This window comes from Myotis lucifugus, unplaced genomic scaffold (assembly GCF_000147115.1).
Source record: "Myotis lucifugus unplaced genomic scaffold, Myoluc2.0 scaffold_2, whole genome shotgun sequence".
Lineage (NCBI taxonomy): Eukaryota > Metazoa > Chordata > Mammalia > Chiroptera > Vespertilionidae > Myotis > Myotis lucifugus.
The window spans coordinates 700,874-727,218 of record NW_005871050.1 but is presented as its reverse complement, the minus strand read 5'-3'; the positions used below and the strand labels follow the sequence as shown (position 1 = coordinate 727,218).

Sequence of the window (26,345 nt, the reverse complement as noted above, 5' to 3'; positions counted from 1 at the left end):
TGGTGTTCATTAAAGAATACCATACAACAATATATGTTCATTAAATAAGTATCATTTTATACTTGATTAATGTTCTCAGCCATAGCCTTCCCATTAGAATCATCTGAGCAGTTTTAAAAAATTGCCCATGTGCCCTAGCTGGTTTTGCTCAGTGGATAGAGCGCTGGTCTGCAGAATGAAGGGTCCCAGGTTCTTTTCCAGTTAAGGGAATATGCTGGGGTATCAGGCTCGATCCTCAGTAGGGGGCATGCAGGAGGCAGCTGATGAATGATTCTCTCTCATCACTGATGTTTCTATCTCTCTCTTCCTCTCCCTTTATCTCTGAAATCAATAAAAATATATTTAATAAAAATAAAATAAAAAATTGCCCATTACGTGAGGACTATCCCCAGATAAATTAAATCAGAGTATCTTGGGCAGGGCTCAGTTACATATACTGTATTAATGCTTTAAAAAGCTCTTCAGGTGATTCTCATGCATAGCCAGGAAAGAAAAATGTAACCAGTGCCAAGTATTTAAGAAAAACATATGAGGGTAAAACTTACAACTGAGAAAATTCTACCAATTAACATGTCTTTATTTTTTTTACAATGAAGAAAAAACAATGATTAGTCAATGTTAGCTCAGGAAATTTGGGTGCTATTTGAGAACCACTGCAGTGAATTAGACACAGCTGGATCTCATCATTATAAATTCACTTGTCTAACTTGATGCTTCTCAAAGTTTAATGTTAAAAGAATCTTGTCAAAATTTCTGGGAATCTTGTAGATTCTGATTGAATAGGTTTGGGGTGGGACATGGGATTTTATATTTCTAACAAGCTTCTGGTGGTAACGGAGATGCTGTTCTATGGACCAAACTTTGAATAGTGAGAGCCTAATATGCCTCATCTATCCTTTATGCCATATTTCTTTGTTGTATATTGCTAACACCATAATATTTTGTACATATCCATATTTTGCTTCATAATTTAATGACCATTTTTTCACTCACTAAAGAGATATCATTCATGTGTTCACCTTCTTTGCTCCCCTACCCACAGAGCAGACTTAATATACAGAAAACAGTGACTCAGTAATCAATCAAGCAATATTTGTAAACATCAATTATATACAATGAAAATAATTATTAATTACTCTTTCCTTGTAGAACAGAAAATCTCATTGGAATGACAAAAGCATACATGATAGACTATAACCAACCAAACAAGATATTAAATAGTCACTATCCAGTGATTGGGAAAATAAATACACAGGAAGAATAGTGGGTTCTTTGTGAGGTGTGATATCTGAAATGGAACTTGAAAGACAGGGCAGAAAGTGGTGTGTGGAGAGAATGTATCCTGCACTAGGAAAGCAAAATGAAAATGTCACTTGAGGCCTTTGGTGCAAACTGATTCTGTGGGTAATGGAGAACCACTTAAGGTTTCTGAGCAGGGACAAGATATAGGCAGTACTTCACATTTAAGGACCACTTGTCTGGCAGAGGGGCTTAAGGGACTTGAGGCATGGGTTGCTACAAAATTTGCTGTGGAGCACCGGTGGTGAAAATGAGAACATGAATAAGGCTTGGTGGCTGATCTAAAGTGGAAGGGACAAAGAAGCAGAAGCTGGCAGAAGTGATTCTAGGTCTGCCATCTATGTAACCTGGGGAAAGACTGTACCCGCACAACTCCAAACAGATGAGCCAGGAAGAGGAAATGTTCTGAGCTGAGAAGTGAAGGGTTCCATAAGCCCTGGCTCTTATAAAAGTGCTCCAGAGCTGCTGAATGGTGCTATGAACTGAATTGTGTCCCCTACCATGTCCTATTTTGAAACCCTAACCCTCAATGTGGTGGTATTTGGAGATGGAGTCTTTGGGAGATACTTAGGTTTAAATAAATTCATAAGGGTGGGGTCCTTATAAGAAGAGACACCAGAGCTTCCCCCCTCTCTGCAATGTAAGGACACAGTGTAAAGGCAGCTTTCTGCAAGCTAGAAAGAGGGACCATACCAGCTATGAGAAATTAGTTTCCACTGGATAAGCTACCCAGTCTATGGTATTTTGATATGGTAGCCCAAGCAGACTAAGACAAATGGAAAAGTAAAATGCTTGTAATTTTGACTGCCTTTAATAAGTATCATTTGGTTAAAGGAAGAAAACTTTAATCATAAAAACCTGTTTATTCTCATTGATGCCCAAATACCAGAAGAAAAACTGCTGTTTTAGAATTGACCATAGCCTCATGAATGTGTGGTATTCATTTCTAAAGTTTGTTTAAACAATGGAGATGAAGATGACAATATAGTATAGTTGTTAAAGATATAGCATGGACTCTGGAATTGTATAGACTTATTCCACCTCAAAGCCTTAGTTTCCCTATCTGTAAGTTGAAGAAAGTAAGATTGCCTTACTAGTTTGTAGTGAAGATTAAATGAGAATAATTATATAAAGTGCTTAACACTGTTCCTGGAACAAAGGGGGTGCTCAAGAAATGAAAAACAGTATTATCTAGGGGTCTTTGAATTTAGTGTAAGCACATCCTAAAGAGGAAATCAATTTCCTTATAGCCAAGGTAAATTCCAATAATTGCTTCAGACAAGGCTAAGCCCTAGTCAATGATAATTCTAGAAAAATATATCATTGAATTATTGTGGATCAGTGGCTTTCCTTGAGATCCGAGGGTTCCACAGTTCTTCATAAGCAGCTAGTTGAAAGCAGAATCCAAGTGTCCATGTCAACAAGAATTTGGTTACCTTTGGAATTCTGTGGCATGAAAATCAACACAGAAAATGGCTCCAGGGTCTCAAAATATATGGAAACTATTACAGAGATCAGTTTTATTACATCCAGTTTAATAGACTGTGAAAAGATGTATTTTTTTATTAACATGGACCAGGCCAGAATATCAATGCTAAATACCCAGGCCCTAAATATCGAGAAACTGAACTAGTTTCATAAACCTTGAGAAGTGCATGGTTTTCTTTTAAACTAGAGGTAGGAAGTACCAAATAATTTCAACTGGGCCATTAGCCACATCCCCAGGGAATGCTGTGTGTGTTTTTTAATTACTCAAAAAAGCTTCATTTTTAAATTTATTTAGCTTTCTGACTCTGTGCTTGTGCCTTCAACACTTTCACAACGATTTTCTGCTCCTCAATAAGGAAAGCACGCTTGATCCTGTCATGGACACATTTAGTACACATGGATCCACTATAGGCCCTGCTGATGTGTTTTTTTGTTTTAGACAACCTCATTAGAACTTTAGGCCTCACAGCACAAATTCTGAGAAGTCGGCCTGGGCACATACCACATGCAGATTTTGGTGCTTTCCCAACCTTCTTGGTATAAAGGTAAACAATTCTATTACCAGGGGTTCAGGACAGTCTCGTTTTGTTAGAGGCGGTATTGTAGGACCGCCTCCGAATGTATGTCAAATGCTGGACCATGGTGAATACCTAAACTAAAGTCACCATCCCCGGAAGAGCCCTCAGGGAATGTTTTTAATTTATAAGGATAAAATACCTGCAAATAAAGAATGATAAATAAAAAAACAGAGCCTTCTGCATAAAAAGCTGTGATTTATATCTGTACCAATGCCTAAATATAAGAAACTGATGCACTTTCTTACTTTTTAAGGCTTCTAGTACTTTTAGGAAATTCATGGAGCAACTTCTTACGGTATTCTATCAACAATTCATGTAATCGATCTTCTTTCCTTTCACTTTCTTCAATGGTTTTTGTGGTCAATTCTAAGAGCTCAGTGCTGGTTTGGAAAAGGCGGCAGGCATAGCAGGTAGATTTGGCTGTCTCCATCTTATCCCCAGTAAGCACCCAGACTTTCAGACCTGCTGCATGCAGAGCTTCAATGGTCTCAGCTGCTTGATCTTGTAGCCTGAGAACACAAAGGAAAACTCATTATCCTCAAAAATTCCCAACAGAGATTCTGCAAGAAGGCTTGTTAAAGAGAATATTTTTACAATACACAGCATTTCTGGAGTCCTGACATGTTATCACAGTTGGTTTTCTTATGTATCCTCTACTCTGAGAGTGTTCTCTCTGGCACAGTTTTACTTATTAAAGTGAATTTCAAAGAATGAGGTTTGGACAAATTCATGACATCTCTTGATATAACTGATATCCTATGGCAGAAGTGAGAATCAGCATTCTTAGCTAAAATATTCAGAAACTCACCAAGCATTCTTATTCATTGTCACTTTAGCATATTAAATTTTATATTATGTCTCACCACACAGATACTTAACATGGTTTAAAACAGAAAGGGCCAAAGACATTCAAATAAGATATTGAGGGAAGTTAGTGAATATCATCCCTGAGGAGCTTTAAGAACAGAAAAGCCAACCATCCTGAAAGAGAATCCTATATAATAAAAGAGAAACATGCAAATTAACCATCCCTCTGCTACACTCAAGCCACACCCACAAGCCAATCAGGAGCAAGTATGCAAATTAACCCAACTAAGATGGCAGTGGCCATGGAGCTGGAGCGAGCAGGAGGCTTGGGTTGCCCATGGCGATGGAGGAACCCAAGCTTCCTGTCTGCCCTGGCAGGCCTGGGCTCTGCTCAAGGCTACAAAGTTTCAATTATAGAAGATAAATAAATCCCAGAAAAAAAAAGAAAGAAAAAAAGGAGAGGCTGGGAGCTTGAGTAGCCAGGGGGCATGGCCAGCCTGAAAACAGTGCTCAGCTCCTCACCCAGGCTGGCCAGGCACCCCAGTGGGACCCCCATCTTGATCTGGGATACCCTTCAGGACAAACCAGCCAGCCCCCACCTGTGCACCAGGCCTCTATCCTATTTAATAAAAGGGTAATATGCAAATTGACCCTAACAGCAGAACGACTGGGAATGACTGGTCACTATGACACACACTGACCACCAGGGGGCAGATGCTCAATGCAGGAGCTGTCCCCTGGTGGTCAGTGTGCTCCCACAGGGAGAGCTCTCCTCAGCCACAAGCCGGGCTAATGGCTGCCAGCACAGCAGTGATGGCGGGAGCCTCTCCCACCTCCTCAGCAGCGCTAAGGTTGTCCGACCGCAGCTTAGGCCTGTTCCCCGCTGGCAAGTGGACATCCCCTGAGGGCTCCCGGGCTGCCAGAGGGATGTCTGACTGCCAGCTTAGGCCCGATCCCCCTAGAGAGTGGGCTAAGCCAGCAGGTGGACATCCCTCGAGGGGTCCCAGACTGCAAGAGGGCACAGGCCGGGCTGAGGGACCCCCCCCCTCCCCAAGTGCACAAATTTTTGTGCACCGGGCCTCTAGTTTAAGCATAATTCTGAAAGGCAGGAATAAAAGAAGAATGATACTTTCTTTGATTCCTTTTGTCAAGAGAATAAAAATGAAATTAAACTAAATGGATTTCATTAGAATTGCAGTACCTTCCAATATGGCTAAATATATGTTTGTAACTTTGTTTGGTTAAGTCTCAACAATTGGGCATTTATAATTTCTAAAAATCTCTTCCAATATTAAGTCTAAAACTTGTTGGAGCCCTATAATTATGTCTGTCAGAGCTCAGCCTATATAATTAAAGTAAATCATTTTAAAGTATGCAAAAACAAGCTCTAGTCTGTTAAACCAGGTTAGAATGAGCTCTCATGTTATTTGCTCTATCTTGAAATTTCCTTTCAGCTTATCTCTGTCAAAAGCTTACTTATTCTTGTCCGGCTGGTATGGCTAAGTGGTTGAGCATCAACCTATGAACCAGGAGGTCACAGCTCAATTCCTGGTCAGGGCACATGCCCAGGTTGCGAGCTTGATCCCCAGTAAGGGGCATGCAGGAGGCAGCCAATCAATGTTTCTCTCTCATCATTGATGTTTCTATCTCTCTCTTCCTCTCCATTCCTCTCTGAAATTAATAAAAATATATTTTAAAAAATTTTACCCATTCTACCAGGCACTAATTCAGCTTAAATGATGTCTTCAGCACAAAGCGCCCTATGCCTAGTAAGACTATTTCATAAATATCTGCATAAATAAATGAATGGCTTAGTAAGTATTCAAAAGACCTTAAAGATGACAGAGTCATCTTCTAACTCACAAATAATTAACTTAATAATCATTCCCATGAATAGTTCACAATCTGGTGTGTAGACAAAGCAAAATCAAAGATTTCAAAATTTGAGATTAAATTATTAATCTGAACAGATACCACCCTAAATGACTGGTCATTAAAATAACAAGAATATTATATTCTAGTTACTTGTCTTCCACTGCAGTGGCTCCAATTAAATTCATGTTTGTCTCAATATCATCAAAAATCGTTTCCAATTTTTCTTCTCTCTGTTGTAAGGCCATTTTTGCCTCTACGAGCTGTCTGTCAATTCTTTCATAATCATCTGGAGGAATTTCTTTGAAGGCTACACAAAGTGTCCGATACCCATCCTAGAAGCAAAGTAGGAGATCTCTAGTTATCTAAATAATAACAGGGGGGAAAAACACATTTTCTTTAAGTACTCTTACTTTACCAAACAAAGAGAAATTCTGATATATTTTTAGTTTTAAAAAAAGAACAAATTACAACTAAAAAGGTAACATTCAATTAAGTTCAAAATAACAAAATATCTCTGGGGGCAAAAAAAACCCCACAGAACATAATACATTCTTGAAAAGTCTTTAAAGCTCCAAATTCTGAAGAGAAACTTGCTCTAGAAAAATGTTTTATATTAAAATATGGTAAACACTATTACTAAAGCCCCAATTCTGAAAATAAACCATAAAGAGAAGCTAAAATTCACTTAAACAGATATTGAAATAAGTCATTTCCAGCATTTCTCTATTTCTTGGGGGGTTAGAGTGAAGGCTCACCATTGAAGTTCGTTCCACATGGGCTTTGGTTGACTCAATGTTATGATTATGCACCCTGGGGAAAATTGCTGAGTCGGCACCTTTACAAAAGAGAAGTATGCCTCCTAAAATAAAAACCCAAAGTAGTCGACTTAGAATTTTAAGCCTTGTACTGGGACTTTAATAACATTGAATGATTAGGGTGGATATTCTCACTCAGCTGTTATGTATCCTGAGCCTGCCTTGAAATGCTCACCCAAATGGAATGAGACATCTTGACCTTTGCATTGTCAGGACAACATTCACCATCTCTTAAGACTGATATGGACATAAGTAATAACTCAGAGTTTACAACATGCACCTCTGTTAAAATATACTTCCTTCTAGTGAATCATGAAAGTCTATGCTTGTGTCAAGTGCATCTGAATTATCTTGGAAAATGTTGTCAGCCATGGTCTAAAGAGCACCTGTGGCATCTACTGATGTCAAGGACCAAACTTAATCTCAAACAAGGTAAACTCATTTTAAATAAACTATATAAATTAGCTTTTAAAACAGTGGCTTGACGGTTTTTACCAGAAACTTGAGACTAGCTTTGTAGAAGACAGTTGAGAATACATTGTACTTAGTAGCACAAGTAAAGGTTTATATCAGTCCATGCACTCAGGAAAGTAGTAATAGTTGAGCATAACGATAAACACTTCATCCTTATAAGGCAAAATGCTAAGTCCAACAAGTTAAAAAATAACAGTATTGCTCTGAGGTTAAGGCCCTTGGCATACCACTTCCCCAGATATCTCACCATTTGCAGTAGAATGCATATGTGCATGGGCACAGGTAAAAACAGCAAGTATTTAAAATGTTTGTTTGTTTTTTCATTTTCTCTCACACATCCAATTTATGTAAAAGTCACAAAGCAAATTGTACATTAACATAATTAAATCATTTTCATTTGCAGTCACACCAAAAAGTATGAATAAAGTGGGATACATTCCCTCAAGAGTCTGTCTGTATCTTCCTATTCTCACATTCAGGAATTTGCAACAGATTTAATACTAAAAAGTAAATTACTAGAAAATTAATCAAGGATATTTTGAAAAAACCACCCAGAGACAGACACATGCACATACACAAACACAAATAGATACAGAGGTTTCTGAGAGCCCCCAAATGAAGCATTCTCATGAGTCTTGCTGAATTCGAGCAGAAGATATCTTGACCACCATGGCTCCTCCCAAAGATACGGGGGAACCCTGGGATGATGGCACTGGTTCCCTTGCAAGCAAAGGGCAAGCTTTTTGACTGTCAAAGAGGCCAGAGTGCTGAAGAAAAATTACAATGCTCTTTCATATTAGGCTGGCCATTAGTTATCTCTAGCTCACCAGCCTCCAGGGAGTGTAAACCAATGGGGAATGAGGAAGGTCAGGGAGGGATAACCAGCAACTCTACACTCAAGGACTTTACGGCTAGTAATTGCAAACCCCACAATCGTACTGAGCTATTGCATGTAGACATTATTGGTGATTGGTCAGTACCCAGAACAAAAAAGTCACCCTTTCAGTTCCTATTTGGACAACCATGACTGAGTAGAGCTCAGTTTCCAAGAAAAGGCATACACTGTCATACCAGGGGTTCTACCAATGACAATTTGACAAGTGAATACATGTGCTTACTTATATAAATACATGAAGGCCTATATGAAGCTACTGCTTGATATGTTAGGTAATCATATACTACTACATTTAATGTTTTCTTTCTTGAAATTGTTGATTAAATATAAATCTAAAATGGAAAAATAGAAAAAGTTATTTTTTCAAAAATGCATACCTTCTTTAGTCTGCACAATAACACTCATACGACGACGGACAGAATCAAAGTTTAAGGTGTGAAGAAGTTCATACCTTTATGAGAAGAAAAATGAGAAAAGTAAAATACCTAGACCATACTGGGAAAAATAAATCACAAGAGAAATATCTTAAGATATTTAAAGATCTTTAATGAACCAAGCTCTTCTCTTTGGGTAAGGGGTGCTAGTTATGTGTACAACTGGGGATTTTTACTGTGTTTTTGAAATGTCTCTGCATTTAGGGCATGCTGTCAGAGGATACCATTGTTGGTAAGGGGTATCTGTATCTTCCCATTGTATTACTTAAAATGTAAGGAGTGAGCGACTACATAGGAATGGGGACAAAAAGATGTCCCACCGAGCCATATCTGAAGGGATCTAGAAATAGTCTCACCCTGACAATTATTTCAATCATCTATGGAATGTCTAATATGTGTCAGGCACAGTGCTAGGTGCTGGAAAATAGACAGGAATCTCCTCAGACCCTTCCCTCAAAGGGCTCCTCATATGATAAGGCAATCAGAGGGTAAGGTAATAAGATGACTACCTTCCAGTCTGCCAAAAACTGTAATAAATAAAGGAACTCATTGGGGAGATGTGAGTGTGCAGAATGAAGACATCCGAAGGAAGGCTTCCTGGAAATAGTTGTGCCTGAGTTGTGTTCTCTAGAAGTGTTATGATGAAGAAAGAGTAGCATGGCATTCTGAGTAGAGGGAAGAGTATGTGCAAAGGCACAAGAGTATGATTACATATGGACCATGGTTGGAATATACAGTAGTTCACTAAGGCTTGACATCTAATTGATAGGGGAATAGTAAGGACTCTAAGCAGGGGCTGGGAAATGAGAACATTGTGGGCCACAGATTTGGGATTTTATCCTAAGAGCAATAGAAATCCACTGAAAGGTTTAAACAGTGGAATGATATGATCAGATCTGTGTGTGAATGGCTGAGCTATATTAATCAAATGAAATGATGCAAAAGGGTAAAAATATGAGTTAATTATTTTAAAAATGTAAGATTTTTTTTTGAAAATAAACAATTTGGATACAAGCATTTGTCCTAAAAATATCACAAAGCTTGTTTTTGATGGGAGGGAGGAGGTCATTATTTGAGGATATGTGTGTGTAAAACATAAACATGTAGTATTTCACTTGGTGTTGGCCAAGATGGGGGCACTGGTTGCAAACTGGTTAGAATCTGGACAGATGATGACTCTGGGTTCTTGGCAGTCAGGCCAAAGAGCCTTCCTCTGGTTTCTGAGCATCCCTCCCTAAAGGTGCATCTACATGTATTACAGGGTGTGAGATGGGTCTCATGAGATGTTAGGGGCCAGAATGTAAGTCAGGTAATTAAATTTCAACTTCAGATGAAGGACTTCAAATTAATCATAGATCCTAATTCAAACCTGCCCTTACGCTAAAGTGGCTTTGTTCCTTGAGGTCTCCGACACTGATGCATTAGAATACTTGCCCAGGGGCTTAACCCTGATCATCTAGAACAGTGGTTCTCAACCTTCCTAATGCCGCAACCCTTTAATACAGTTCCTCATGTTGTGGTGACCCCCAATTTCATTGTTACAAATTGAACATAATTAAAGCATAGTGATTAATCACAAAAACAATATGTAATTATATATGTGTTTTCCGATGGTCTTAGGCAACCCCTGTGAAAGGGTCATTTGACCCCCAAAGGGGTCGCGACCCACAGGTTGAGAACCGCTGATCTAGACCAAGACAAAGCTTCTAACACCAAAGCTGCCATGTTTGGCTAGGCTTGAAATCCCAGAGTTATTGGTTGGGTTCTGGAAATAAAGTTTTATGCATGTTCACTGATTTTTCTTGCAGCATGTGTTGGAGACCAGAAATGGTATTTTAATTTCTGAAAGGAAGTCCAGGCAGACTTTCATTCAGGCTACTGGATCCATATGTGAACCAAACTGGAATCATTTCCACATCAAATCTCAGTTTCTGCCATTCTATGAAAAAATAACTTTCTCCTCCTCCAACTACATTTACATAAAACTCTAAACTGGGAGAACAGAGTCCTACACTTGTAGATGCAATCAGTTTCCTTTGCTGCCCTTACTATATTCAGTTAAGGTGGACTGTGGGATTAAGGTGTGACAAACAAACACACAGTGCTACTTACTCTTCTATTTCTTGTCTTTGGTTCTCTATTCTGATATGGCCATTCTGAGTTCCTAAAAATGTGAACCCATACCTGTCAAAAACAATAAAAAAGACATTTGTATATCTCTAAAGAATGATTCCTTTCCTTTGCACTGGGGTTACTTGTAATCTTTTATTGTTTTCTTCTCTTTCATATGATATCAATCTATAATCTTCCCTTTACTGGCTGAAATGATAACACAGCAAATCAATGAACAGTCACAAATTGTAACAAAAAATGAGGCAATTTGTAAATCCAATTCTGTAACTAACACACTGCGTGACCTTTTTAGTCACTTAATTATCTTGGCCCTCATGGGTCAAACGGGACTATCTTTACCAAATGATGTCAAAATTGCTGGGAGCACTTCAGAAATAACATGTGTTGTACAAAAAGTGGCCACTGTTATGATCTGAAAAATATAACATAAACATTTAGACTTCTGGCTGGTATGCATAAATAGTAATACAGTGGGGCCTTGACTTACGAGTGTCCCGACTAATGAGTTTTTTGAGATACCAGCTGTCTCTCCACCAATTTTTTGCATTGAGTTGATAGAGTAATTTGAGTTAACGGGCTCCTTAACAAGCTCGGTCTCGGAACGAATTAAACTCGTAAGTCAAGGCCCCACTGTACAAGTTACACCTATGCATTACTATTTTCTTTTTGCTCTTAATTGGTTAGGGTTGGGGAATTTTTCCTAAACTTTCAGATTAAGGAGTCTGACTTTTTACTAAAGAATAAGTATATTTACAAGATAAGGTTACTGAAGCAAACAGAGAGAAAAAAATAACTCCTGTCCTGTGATTTCACTTTCTCAGGACAAGTATAGAAAGTGCTTCATTTTTTTCACTCTTCAAAAATGCTAATGTATTTCTCAACAACTTATCTCAGGGTTTTAAAACAGCTGTATTGAGGTATAACTGATATATGAAGAACTCCACATATTTAATGTATGCAATTTGATGAGTTTGGACACATGCAAACACCTGTGATACTAAAATACTGTATTGTTAACTATAGGTATGACACTCTAGAGCAGACCTCTAGAATGCATTCATGTGCTTACTTTTTAGCTCCTTTCACCAAAGCTATTTCATCTGGTGAAGAGGCCACATAGGTTAATTCAGCTGATTCTGTAGCTCCATCAACAGCATCATTTACTTTAATTTCTACAGTATGGCATAAACACAAGGCACGCAGAAAGAGCTCTTCTCGATTCTGTTAAACAGTAACAATAAAAAATGACTATTATTTTCACCTTGATCACTTGGTAACTAGTCCATGAACAGAGTTAGCAGAAATTTATAAATTCTTAATACTCGGCTGAGCTATATATCTTCCTAGTTCCTAACAACATTCCTGGTTCTCAGCTAACATACCGTAGGGGCTGTGTTAACTCATTCAGGTTAGTGTAGCGCTACCTAATACCCAAGGGGGTGACTTTTTCTTGCCTAAAAGAGTTCATTCAGTATCTAATTCACAATCTGGCAATAGCTCAGGCGCAGGGAGACTCTGGTTCATTTACTGCCTAGACACTCCAGGGACTAAAATGATTTGAATTAGATATCATTCTCGGAAGAGCTCATATCTTAAAGACAAAGCACAAAAAATTTATGATCACACAGACAGGGAGGTGAAATTTTACCCAATGCAATTTCCCATAATTTTCTCTACTTGTTTACAAATTCCAGAGGTGTTAGTAAAACAAGAAAGGTGAACTGAGAGAAGAAACAAATGGTTATTCAAAAGTCTGTCATAAGCTAAAATTCATTTCTACTATGCAGGGTTAACACATGGATACATAGATTGATTTCTCAAAGTAAAATGGCAATGTAGAAAATGCCACCTTATCTGCTTTATCAAAATATGTTAAAGGTCCATCAGTTTGAGAGAGTCCATCAGTTTCCTGAGTTACACCTTTATACTTGTGCCCATCTATGCAGCATTCAATGAATTCCATGCTGTTTTCAGTGAGTGTTCCAGTTTTATCTGTAAATACATAGTCCACCTAAAAACAAGGACATAAACATACATTTTAACTTTGTTCAGTGTGATTAATGTTTAGTTGGGTGTAAGGCAGAGCAATTTTCTCACCCATAGAAAATATCTTTTCTAAGACTTCTTGTCAAATATAAGGTAATTACAGAAGCAATATTATCAAATGAGTGAGAAACAAGAGTATTTTCAAGACACTGAAACAGTATCACATTTCTAAAGTAGACCTATTATAATATAGAAGATTAATAGGAAGGAAGAATGTGGCTATTTTATCAAAGTAAGGACCCTTCAATTTAACACCTAGCCTTTTTTATGTAAAGAAGTTACTAGTACATAAGAGCCCTGGCTGGTGTGCTCAGTAGTTAGAGCATTGACCCGTGCACCTCAGGGCTGCGGGTTAAATTCCTGGTCAAGGGCAAGTACCTCAGTTGCAGGTTTGATCCCGGGTCCCAATCAATGTGTCTCTCACATCGATGTTTCTCTCTCTCTCCTTCCCCCTTTATCCCTCCCTTCCATTCTCTCTAAAAAGCAATGGAAAAATATTATCCAGTGAGGATTAAAAAGAAAAAGAAATCACGTAAGAAGGTCAATTTTCTAAGTGGGAAACAAGAATATACTGACCACTTATTATATATATATATATATATATATATATATATATATATATATATAATAGGACCTAAACTAACTGGGATATAATAAAATCTTTCCTTAAAAAATAAAATATTCTGTAAATATATTGGATTGAAGTGAAATGCATTGTTTCATATAATGCACATAAGAATTACAGAATATAGATGGTACACAGTAAGTCAATAATGATCAAAACCAATTTTAAATATTTTCAGATATGTCTCAAAAAAGGTTCCAAACTTAAAAAAGCAGTTTTATGATAGGCTAAAGTATAAGCATACTTTCATAAATAATGGAAAAATAATTTATGAAGTAAATTTTCCATGTAAAATAAGCCATTTTGAGCATTTCCATTTTATCTCAGTTTTTATCTTCTATTTATAACATCTGGCTTTTGGAAACCCACAATTTTATCTCCTTTTGGCAATTTATGCTTAAATAGTTAAAATTATGGGCTGACAGGAACAAGCAATAAGCACAAGACTAAGGTTTCTATTATGTAAGGCAGAAAGAGATGAACTCCAGCAACAGTTGCTCTCTAATTATTTTTCAAAGCTTTTCCCAGTAGCAGCATGGTACAAATATGTCCTTCTAATTTTCCTTTTTGTCCTCTTAGCTGGCCAAGTTTGAATTCTCTCTTTAAATTAATCCAAGTGGTATTATTCCTGTGTTGTTAGAATTTTTCTAGTTAAATGAAAATCTATGGGGCTTTATTTTCTGGTCAAAATTATTAACCTTCATTTCCCCTAAAGGCTGTCCTGTGTTGTAGCATCTCCTGGACTAGGGTGGGAATTAATCCATTAAGAAATCTTTTATGAGTGTCAAAGGTGGTAGTTTTAAAAATATAAAATACAATTGTTTGCCGATATACTAATAGGTTGTGTAGTATGGCTCTGCATACAATTATTCTCACAGGTATAGACAAACAAACTATACCCTAATATAGTAATTATCAAACTGTAGTATGCATCACACTTACTTGGAGGGCTCACTGAAACTCAGATTGTGGGCTCTATCCCCAAAGTTTCTAATTCAGTAGCTCTGGGGCAGGGTCAATTAATGTGAATTTATAGTAATTTATCAAGTGATGTTAATGCTGCTGGTTCCTGGATCCTACTTTGAGAATCACTGATCTAATATATGCCCTATACTCAAGAAAGGGGGAGGAGAGGATTGGCTGTTATTGAAAAGTATGTATTCTCATATTTAAGGGAGAGAGGGCTAAAGAGTGAGAGCCTGCTGCTTGCCTGACTCTCAACAGCCTCTTCCTCTTTAATGGTGGGTTTAAAACAGATAAAAAAAGGCCCCTCCCTATCAATAAGTTCAAACCGATCTCATTATGGGTAGAAGACCTAAAGTGAGATAGGTGTTCTAAGGTAGAAAGAAGCCTGAACTTAAGGTTGAACACACAAAATTGCCTATTTCATAGTTCAAAATTGGTCAACAATGTTCATATCAATCAACGTAATGGAACACTTGGAATGGAGTCTTGGCTCCAGCACCTACTAACTTTGTGACCTTGGGGAAAATCTCTTAATCTCTCTGAACTTTATATATGAACCTTAAATAACTAAATTTGCTGCACAAGGCTGTAAAAATTACAAAATAAAGCTCAGCAATAAGTATGTTTGTAAACTATGATGTGCTATATAGATGCAGATTGCCATTGCTGTTGACTTGAGCATAATTACAAAGTACCTGACTTTTTCCATCATCCCACATTCCCTAATTTTTCTGAATTATCATGATCACAGTGATATGTGTATTTCCCCGACTAAATGGTGAAAAACTTGAGGGTTTCTTGTTTACTTTATAATAGTAACCTCAGTAGCAAGAATATATTCTACATACAAGGAAGTTCAATACATACCACTGGACTAACCTGTTGGAATCAGAATATACTCAGACACAACATTAAGCATAGCTACAAGACTGGGAGGGGATATAAAGAAGGAGGCTATCCCCACGGTTTTGTTTGGTTTCTTCAAGAAAGGTAGAAACCATTTGGTTGTCTAAAAGACTGATGTCTTATCAAAAGACCCCATCCATTTCCAACTACACTGAGTGAGCAGTCTACTTTTCTTTGTTTCTCAAGTCAAACACTGTCCTAAACATATCTTCCCATTTTATTTTTTTATATCTCCCCATTTTAAAAAAATACCATGTAGGTCATTTCAAAAGAGTGTAAGCAAGTGTTTGCAATGACATTGATATTTAAGGGAGAGAGAGGGCTAAATGACACTACTTTTAGCAACATAAAAGCCCTATATATCTTAAATTATGACTCATCAAAGAGGAAACTGGTTATATTTCATTTTGTGTATACCATTCCATTGAAAGCTAAATGACCTAAGAAACTATTTCAAGACTTATTTGCATTTTCATTCGGGTAGTTTCTACATATATAGCCTGACAATGATGGCAAGTTTGTAGTTCTCTGTATAAATTGAGGTAGTGGTCTGGCTATAGTAACTAAATGAAAATCACACCCAAAAAAGGCAGGTTTTTGTTGGATAAAGAAGTAGTGGATGAAATGAAGACTGTAGTTTCTTTACACTGATCAAATTTACCAGATCATTCCCCAAATCCCCACTTAACTTTCTGCAGTGTGAATTCAGTCTAAATGATAGGGATTACATTCCCATAGGTAACATAGGATCTGCTGAAGTGCAGATCTGAAAAGACATAAGAGTCTCATCAAGTGGAACATGGCCTGGATATCGTGCCTGTCTCTGGTGAGCATTAAGTATCTCATGTGGAAGGTTGTATGCTTTACTTGTAGTAGCCTGGGGCTAGCTAGCCAAGTTCATCTTTGGGTAGGTTAATCTACACAGCCAGGCACTGGATCTACTCAACTAAATCACCTGTCAGGGAAATGTTCAGCAGATGCGGCTTAATTTTTGTAACTTAATGTTTGTTTTTCATGCAAAAATGCTGCAAATTTATGCCTTTTATAGGGATTAGAGTAGTTCTACTCATATAGTTCTGGCCCTGAATGAAAAATTCTAGTTTAAAAAGGCCAAGGTCAGCTGTCCCAGCTGAACTCACAAAAGAAATCTTCTGAGGAGAGACAAAATGGCAGCGGTATAGACGGACGTGTCCCGTGCCTTGTCCCGGAGCAGATAAGGTGAGCAGCTGAAACGAGTAACATAGCCCGAATTGGCAGAGTAGATTCAGCTGGGAGGCAGTTTGCAGCTGGGAAAGGCAGAGGACTCCAGGAGAAAGGGGACTGTTGGAAACTGCCGGATCGGGCTCCCCTAACCGGGCAGCCTCCACGCTGCTGAAATCTCTCCCGGAGTGGCTGGCTCAGCCACGGAGACCGCGCCATCTTGAGTGGCTGATATCGAAAGTGTATACATCCAGAGACCCTGCAACCACGGCATCCAGGGATCAGCTATGAACCCAGGAACACCGGATCTCAAGAAGCGCGAATACATGGACTCAGACAAGCCCTGCTCCTCCTCATGGAAAGGTCAGATTTCATCTAGATAAAGGTGTGGTTTGCAATTCAGATTGGAGAGAGGAACGCGTGCGGGGGAAGTCTGCGCCCCACAAAGTCCGCGGCCATTGGGGCCAGCGTGATCTGCAAGTGTGGAAGGGGTCTCGCAGGGCTGCTGGCAGAAGGGAACTCTAAAAATCAGCCCATAGCTGGACTGGGTGCAAAAAGGCAGCCTTGGATTTTACCAGTGTGCCGGCTGCTTAGTGCCAGGGGAGAGAGGACGTGCGGAAGAGACTGCGCACAGAGCTGGACTGTGGAGGGGTGCGAATTTGCGCACCTTCTCAGGCTCTTTTTTTTTCTCCCCCTTAAATCTTTGCGTTTGATTATTAGACTCAATACATAGGATCGCCCAATTGGGGTCACTCACAGAGACTGCAGGGGAAAGTTGTTTTTGTGGAACCTGGGAATCAGAGCAGGGAGTAACGACCAAAGAACCAGCTCTGGGGCGGTCGACTCTCCCAAACCAGTATTAAGTGTGATAGGGAAAACAAAACCTAAATACTGGCTAGAGAGGACTTATAGCCTTGGAGGTCAATCCAGAAACACTGCCACTCAGGGGCTGAACCACAAACTGACTCTTCTGTAAACACAAATAAAGGCAGTCTGGGAAACAGATACGGCCTACTTTAAAATCAGGACTGTGGTTTACAACACGGAGGAACAGTATATTGCATGTAACTTCAACACTCTCCTGAATATCTGACAGGACTAAGGCATGCCAAACAGAAGAGTAGAGGAAGTGAAGGATCTTCACTACTGCACATTATTCTTTTTTTCTTTTTTTTTCACCTTTTACTTAAGAAACTATTTTTTTTCTTTTTTCATTACCTTTTTAATTACTACATTTTTATTTTTAACCAGTATTATTACTACTACCATTTTACCCTTTTTTAAAGTGTCATTTTATTTTCTCTTTATTTTATTTTGGAATTAGTGTTCTACATTCTATTTTCATCTTTCCTTTAGCATCATTTTACACTACCTCAACTTTACCTTTATGCCAAAACTCTCTTCCTTACTTTTCCCCTTTTGTTGTCCTGTTTCTGTTACCCTATTCCTGCTTTAAATTTTCCCTATTCCTTCTTTTTACCCAGTTAAAATTTCACCCTACTTATATATCTAATTTCCAATCCCCTGCTCTAAATCCATATACACCTCTCTCTTCTCTTTCTTCACTATCCAAATTATTTTTTCTCTGTGCCGTTTTGTTGTTGTTTGCTTGATTGTTGAGTATTGGGTTTTTTATGCTTGTTTGTGAGATTATTTTGCTTTTTCTTTTTATTATTCTGTTCGGTTTTTTTCCCGGTTATTTCTTTGCTTCTGTTTTCCCTCACCTCGCTTGATATTAGTTGTTGTTTGTAGTTTGCATTCATCTCTAGGGATCTGTTGCTGGAATTTGTTGGGATTAGTGGCTGTTCTACTGGAGTTTTCTCCCCATATAAATAGTTTCTTCCCCTCTTCTATTTAATTCATTTTCTTTTCTCTCTTACTCTTTTTTTCGTTTTCCCAATTTCATTTTTGCACTCCTTCTTTTTTCTTTTTCTCTTTTTTTTCTCTTCTTTCTTCCTTATCCCCCAATTCTCTTTGCTCTGGTGGTCACCTTTATTTGGGGTTATTAGTATCATGAATACATTTGTGTTCAGTGCCTTGTGCGTTGTGCCTTGTTGTGTTCTATTTTGTGCCTTTAAATCAACGCAGCAGAGAGAGAACTACATAACCAAACACCTGGAGAAGAGAGATCATGAGGAGACAAAGAAACAGCCCCCATATGAAAGAAAAACAGGCATCACCAGAAAAGGAAGTAAATGAAATGGAGGCAAGCAACCTGTAAGAGAAAAAATTCAGAGAAATGGTCATAAGGTGGATGAAAAGAATGGAAGACAAATTCAATAATATGTGTAAGAACCAAGAGGAATTGAAGAAACAAGAAGAAATGAAAAATGACATCACTGCTATAAAGAACACAATAGAAAGCATCTACAGTAGACTAGAAGAAGCAGAGGACTGCATCAGTGAGCTAGAAGACAAGGTAGGAAAAAATACCCAAGCAGAGCAGCTTCTAGAAAAAAAAAAAAATTAAAAAGCAGGAGGAGAGCCTAAGAGAACTTTGGGACAACACGAAACGAAACAACATCCGCATAATAGGGGTGCCAGAAGGAGAGGAAACTGAGCAAGCTATAGAAAACCTGTTTGAAGAAAAAATGACAGAAAACTTCCCTGATATAAGGAAGAAAAAACTCACACAAATCCAAGAAGCTCACAGAGTCCCAAACAAAATGAACCCCAAAAGACTGATGCCAAGGCACATTATAATTAAATTGACAAACACCAACGACAAAGCAAGAATCTTAAAAGTGGCCAGAGAGAGACAGAAACTTACCTACAAAGGATCCCACATAAGACTAGCGACTGATTTCTCAACAGAAACACATCAGGCAAGAAGGGAATGGAATGAAATATACAAAGTCATGCAAAGGAAGGGTCTGAATCCAAGAATACTGTACCCAGCAAGGCTATCAATCAAAATTGAGGGTGAAATCAGGAGCTTCAAAGACTAAAAAGGACTACGGGAGTTTATTACCACCAAACCAGCAATGCAACAAATGCTAAAGAGACTGCTGTAAAAAGAAGAAATAGTAAGGGAAGAAGGAACACAGGTGTAAAGAATAAAAATGGCGACAAATAAGTATCTATCAATAATAACTTTAAATGTAAATGGATTAAATGCCCCAATCAAAAGACATAGGGTAACTGAGTGGATAAGAAAACATGACCCATATATCTGCTGTCTACAGAAAAAAAGACGCACGCAGACTGATGGTGAAGGGATGGAAAAAGGTTTTTCAGGCGAATGGAAATGAAAAAAAAGCTGGGGTAGCAATACTTATATCTGACAAATTAGATCTCAAATTGAAGGACATAAAAAGAGATAAGGAAGGCCACTTCATAATACTAAAGGGCGCAATCCAACAAGAAGAAATAACCCTGGTAAACATATATACACGCACCCAATATAGGAGCACCCAAATACATAAGAAAACTTCTGGAGGAGATCAAGAGAGAGAATGACAGCAATACAACCATAGTAGGGGACTTTAATACCCCATTATCAACATTGGACAAATCCTCTAAACAAAAAGTCAGCAAAGAAACATCAATCCTAAATGACTCACTAGATCAGATGGAATTAATTGACATCTTCAGAACATTTCACCCTGAAGTCACAGAATATACATTCTTCTCAAGTGCACATGGGTCATTTTCAAAGATAGACCATATATTGGGTCACAGGCAATGTCTCTTCAAATTCAAGAAGATAGAAATCATATCAAGCATCTTCTCAGATCACAATGGCATAAAACTGGAAATCAACTACAATAAAAACAATCCAAAAAAATCAAACACATGGAGACTAAATAGCATGCTATTAAATAATGACTGGGTTACCAGAGAGATCAAAGAAGAAATAAAAAACATCATTGCAACAAACAACAATGAAAACACAACAATCCAAAACCTATGGGACACAGCAAAAGCAGTCTTGAGAGGGAAGTTCATAGCTCTACAAGCCTACTGCAAAAAAACAAGAAACAATGATAATAAATTACCTAACCCTACAACTCAAAGAGTTAGAAAGAGAGCAACAAAAAAAGCCCAGTGTAAGCAGAAGGAAGGAAATAATAAAGATGAGAGCGGAGATAAACGACATAGAGACCAAAAAAACAATACAAAAGATCAACAAAACCAAGAGCTGGTTCTTTGAAAGGATAAATAAGATTGATGAACCTCTAGCCAGGCTCACCAAGAAACAAAGAGAGAGGACCCAAATAAACAAAATCAGAAATGAAAGAGGAGAAATAACAACAGACCCCACAGAAATACAAATGATTGTTAAAAAATACTATGAACAACTCTACTCCAACAAACTAGACAACCTGGAGGAAATGGACATATTCCTAGAAAAATACAACCTTCCAAAACTCAATCAGGAAGAATCTACAAATCTCAATAGGCCAATAACTATGGAAGAAATTGAAGCAGTCATCAAAAAGCTTCCAGCAAACAAAAGCCCAGGGCCAGACGGCTTCACAGGGGAGTTTTACCAAACATTCAAGGAAGAACTAAAACCTATCCTACTCAGACTATTCCAAAAAATTCAAGAGGAAGGAACACTTCCAAGCTCATTCTATGAAGCCAGCATCACCCTAATACCAAAACCAGATAAAGACAACACAATGAAAGAGAATTACAGGCCAATATCCCTCATGAACATAGATGCCAAAATACTCAATAAAATCCTAGAAAATCGGATCCAGCAGTACATCAGAAAGATCATACACCATGACCAAGTAGGATTTATCCCAGGGATGCAAGAATGGTACAGTATCCGCAAATCAATAAACGTGATACATTACATAAACAAACAGAGGGAAAAAAGCACACAGTCATATAATTGATGCAGAAAAAGCATTTGACAAAATCCAACACCCATTTTTGATAAAAACTCTCAGCAAAGTGGGAATAGAAGGATCATACCTCAACATAATAAAAGCCATATATGATAAACCCACAGCCAACATCATACTCAATGGGCAAAAACTAAAACCATTTCCCCTAAGAAGAGCAACAAGACAGGGATGCCCACTCTCACCACTCCTGTTCGACATAGTACTGGAAGTATTAGCCATTGCGATTAGACAAGAAGAAGAAATAAAAGGCATCCAAATTGGAAATGAAGAAGTAAAACTGTCCTTATTCGCAGATGACATGATATTGTACATAAAAAACCCTAAAGACTCCATCAAAAAACTATTAGACTTGATAAATGAATTCGGCAATGTAGCAGGATACAAAATTAATGCCAAGAAATCTATGGCATTTCTATACACCAATAATGAACTTACAGAAAGAGAGACTAAAAAAGCAATCCCATTTACCATCACACCAAAAAAATTAAGATACCTAGGAATAAACTTAACTACAGAGGTAAAAGACCCCTACTCAGAAAACTACAGGACGTTGAAAAAAGAGAGAGAGGAAGACATAAACAGATGGAAGAACATACCATGTTCATGGATTGGTAGAATCAACATCATTAAAATGTCCATACTACCCAAAGCAATCTATAAATTCAACACACTCTCCATTAAAATACCAATGACTTATTTCACAGACCTAGAACAAACTCTCCAAAAATTCACCTGGAAAAAAAAAAGACCCCGAATAGCTGCAGCGATCCTGAGAAAGAACAATAAAGAAGGTGGGATCTCAATACCAGATATCAAGCTGTATTACAAAGCCACTGTTCTCAAAACTGCCTGGTACTGGCACAAGAACAGACATATAGACCAATGGAATAGAATAGAGAACCCAGAAATCGAACCGAACCAATATGCTCAATTAATATTTGACAAAGGAGGCAAGAACATACAATGGAGTCAAGACAGTTTCTTCAATAAATGGTGCTGGGAAAATTGGACAGATACATGCAAAAAAATGAAACTAGACCACCAACTTACACCATACATAAAAATAAACTCAAAATGGATAAAGGACTTAAATGTAAGTTGAGAAACCATAAAAATACTAGAGGAATCCAAAGGCAATAAAATCTGACATATGCTGAAGCAATTTCTTCACCGATACATCCCCTAGGACAGTGGTCGGCAAACTCATTAGTCAACAGAGCCAAATATCAACAGTACAATGATTGAAATTTCTTTTGAGAGCCAAATTTTTTAAACTTAAACTATATAGGTAGGTACATTGTTATTAACTTAATTAGGGTACTCCTAAGGCTTAGGAAGAGCCACACTCAAGGGGCCAAAGAGCCGCATGTGGCTCGCGAGCTGCAGTTTGCCGACCACTGCCCTAGGGCATTGGAAACTAAAGAGAAAATAAACAAATGGGACTACACCAAAATAAAAATTTTCTGCACAGCAAAAGAAACCATCAACAAAACAACAAGAAAGCCCACTGCATGGGAGAACATATTTGCCAATGTTATCACCGATAAGGGTTTAATCTCCAACATTTATAGGGAACTCATACAACTTAACAAAAGAAAGATAAACAATCCAATCAAAAAATGGGCAAAGAACCTAAATAGACACTTCTCAAAAGAGGACATTCAGAAAGCCAAGAGACATATGAAATTACGTTCCAAGTCATTAATCACCAGAGAGATGCAAATCAAAACAACAATGAGGTACCATCTCACACCTGTCAGAATGGCTATCATCAACAAATCAAAAAATGACAAGTGCTGGAGAGGATGCGGAGAAAAAGGAACACTCGTGCACTGCTGGTGGGAATGCAGACTGCTGCAGCCACTATGGAAGACAGTATGGAGTTTCCTCAAAAAACTAAAAATGGAACTCCCATTTGACCCAGTGATCCCACTGCTAGGAATATATCCCAAGAAACCAGAAACACCAATCAGAAAGGATATATGCATCCCTATGTTCATAGCAGCACAATTTACCATAGCTAAGATCTGGAAACAACCTAAGTGCCCATCATCGGATGAATGGATTAGAAAACTGTGGTACATATACACACAATGGAATATTATGCTGCTGTAAAAAGAAGGAATTCTTACCATTTGCTACAGCATGGATGGAACTGGAGAGCATTATGCTAAGTGAAATAAGCCAGTCAGTGAAAGAAAAATACCACATGATCTCACTCATTTTTGGATAATAAAGACCATTATAAACTGATGAACAAAAATAGATACAGAGGCAGAGCAGCATTAAACAGACTGTCATACTACAGCAGGAAGGCCAGGGAGGGTTGGGGGGGAGTGGTAGGAGTTCAACTGAAGGACTTGTATGCATGCATATAATCATGACCAATGGACACAAGACACTGGGGGTAGGGGAGGCTGGGGGAAGGTCAGGGGGGGGGGGGAAGGAGACAAATGTACTACTCGTTGTAATATTTTAAGCAATAAAAAAAAAGAGGCACCTTCTAGGAACCTTCAGTCTGAGCGCATTTTGCCTACCAGAGATGTTTCTATCCCCTGGCCCCCTGCTCCCAGTGTTTTTAACTATATTACTACAAAATGCAACTAGTCCAGAAATTGTGAAAACACAAGACCACAGAGGAGCCAGCTGCTAATTAGGCCTGGGGATGTGGGGGGAGCTTTTACAGTGGAGGTAATCTTGTAGGTTTGCACCTGTTCTAAAGTCTGGGTGCGCACTGTCCAGGCTGAGTAAGTAAAAAGATAATGTCAGCAGGTGACTCTGGTTGTGGTCTATGCAGGAGGTCTGCTGATGCTCCTCTTCTCTTTGGGAATCACAAATCTCTATACAGGCAGCGCCCTCTGGAGGTGACTTAGTGTGGGAACTGCCTGAGAGGGATTGCTACATGGCCTGGACCTGGCCCAATAAGAATGCCTCTCTCAGGCTGAGTCAGGAAATAAAAGGAAAATACTGAAAAAGAGCCAAAGCCACAGAACGAGGCGGGGGTGGGGGAGCACCAGATGAATGCCTCTGAGGAAGGTAAGAGTTAGGGTGACTGGGTGACTGTTGAGTCACTCTGAGAGCCTGGCTGTGCAGCTAAGAAAGGGTCTTCCTTTGCTTCTGATAAAGTCGATTTGCATATTGGGATCCATACACTGGATGTCACCCCAGGGACCCAGCCCAGGTCACAAATCTAAACCTAAGTCAGCCTGCATGTAAAGGGAACACCTGGAAGGAAAGCGAACAGAGACCACTGATCATCCTCCAACTCAGCGTTAGTGAGCTCACCTCACCCAGGAAAACAGGACTTGCTGGCCTTAGAAGGAAATCCCCGCCCTTCTAGCCAATCCTAACGCTCTAGAAATGCGCCCCAAATCCCTCTGGCAGAGGGCCCCACTGCTTGGGAGGCACTGTACGTGCCCAATCCATGGATTGTTTTCCCTTGAATAAAAAACATTAAACTAAAAAAAAAAAAAAAAAAAAAAGAAATCTTCTGGGAACATTATCGAAGGGAAAAGTATTCATTCATTTACTTCTTGTTGTATCCTTGGTGAATGAGTATCACTGTGGGATGCAGATTCCATGGTTTGGGATCCTGGAGTCCCAAAGTCAGGTTTCAACAAAATCTGGAGAGTTCTTTCACCCTTGTGATTGTAGATGTCAAGAGGGTACTTTGATTTAGGTAAAGGTTGTGTAAACAGAAATAAGAGATGGGGGATGGGTGGAGGAGTACTAAATTCAGTAAGACAGTTTAGAGGTGTAGATGCAAATTAGCACCATTCAAAACAAGTTTGAGGCCCTGTTTCACCCACACAGTTCCATTGAATTTCTATCTCACAGTCACAGGAATGACATTTCCACATCCCTGACATTATAAATATGAGAATTAAATGAAGCCAAAAAATTTCCTCAGCTTGTGAAAATTACACATCACACAGTAAATTCAGACAAAGGGAAAAACTCTCTCAGTACTGATTTAAAAAAAGCACCTAGGAAGTCATCACTTGAAGAATTACAGCTAGATTGCATTGCATTGGAAAACAAATGCTCTTGGGTTAGAAACAAGGTGAAAGCTTGGGCTACATTGGTATATAGAGCAAAAAACATTTTGAGGAGTACATGCCTTCACATTTTCCCTTCATTCAAAATTTTGAACTGGAATAAACAACTGCTTTCTAGGTCTATATCCATCTGACCAGAAATATTCTAAGAAAATGCCAACAAGACAACTCTGGTCAGTCTAGTTTATGGAACAAAACACATTTACAAAATAGTTTTATTTGCTATCCCATATTCTATCCCCAAATAGTTATAGATGGTGATGAAGACCACATGTTTCCTGTTCCAAAGCAATAACCCATAATCTAACAACATCAAGTTTTAAAGAGAATTTCTGTAACATTTAAATTCAATACATACTGGGATCTTTCTCCAAAATGCCAGCAAAATAACTGATGCTATAGCTATGGAAACATTGCTTGCCTTCAAGATATGTCTGTATACATTTTTTGTTTTGATTCACATTTCCAAACACGATATGGTCACATACATTGGTAATCCAGACTACAAGAAAATATATTTTAACTATATTAATTTATTTTAAGTAAAAATAAGTTCTAACCTGACCAAGTTCTTCATTAAGGTCTGATGTGTTAACCAGGGCTCCTTCATTAATTTCTTCATCATAAAAGTCTTTATCCCATGAAATAAAGAAGGAGCCCAAGAATTTCTGCATTTCTACTGTGACATACATGGAGACAGGAATGATAAAGTTGAACAGAACCATAAATGATAGGAAGTCGGTGAACATTTTCAAAACCTAAAACAACAAAAAAAAGTTTATGCTAATTAAATGTACTTCCATTAAACAAGTGTAATATAAAGAACTAGTTAAGTTTCTATCTTTTTATTTCGATGCTGAAAGCACTGTCTTGCTACACTGAAACAA

The 26,345-nt window shown here is 38.3% G+C and overlaps 1 protein-coding gene and 1 pseudogene across 8 annotated transcripts in view; both read right to left on the bottom strand.

The window, feature by feature from the left end:
• ATP11C (ATPase phospholipid transporting 11C) overlaps window positions 1-26,345 on the bottom strand; it is a 202,689-nt gene that overhangs the window by 51,078 nt on the left and 125,266 nt on the right. For all 8 annotated transcript variants that reach the window (XM_023757568.1, XM_023757593.1, XM_023757571.1 and 5 more), the window contains 8 exons: window positions 26,019-26,216; window positions 12,648-12,809; window positions 11,868-12,019; window positions 10,778-10,849; window positions 8,609-8,682; window positions 6,803-6,906; window positions 6,198-6,379; window positions 3,611-3,874 (listed from right to left, as the gene is read on the bottom strand). In XM_023757568.1, coding sequence (XP_023613336.1) covers window positions 3,611-3,874; window positions 6,198-6,379; window positions 6,803-6,906; window positions 8,609-8,682; window positions 10,778-10,849; window positions 11,868-12,019; window positions 12,648-12,809; window positions 26,019-26,216 — 1,208 coding nt within the window. The remainder of the gene's footprint in view (window positions 1-3,610; window positions 3,875-6,197; window positions 6,380-6,802; window positions 6,907-8,608; window positions 8,683-10,777; window positions 10,850-11,867; window positions 12,020-12,647; window positions 12,810-26,018; window positions 26,217-26,345) is intronic.
• On the bottom strand, window positions 3,048-3,428 carry LOC102427895 (annotated as a pseudogene).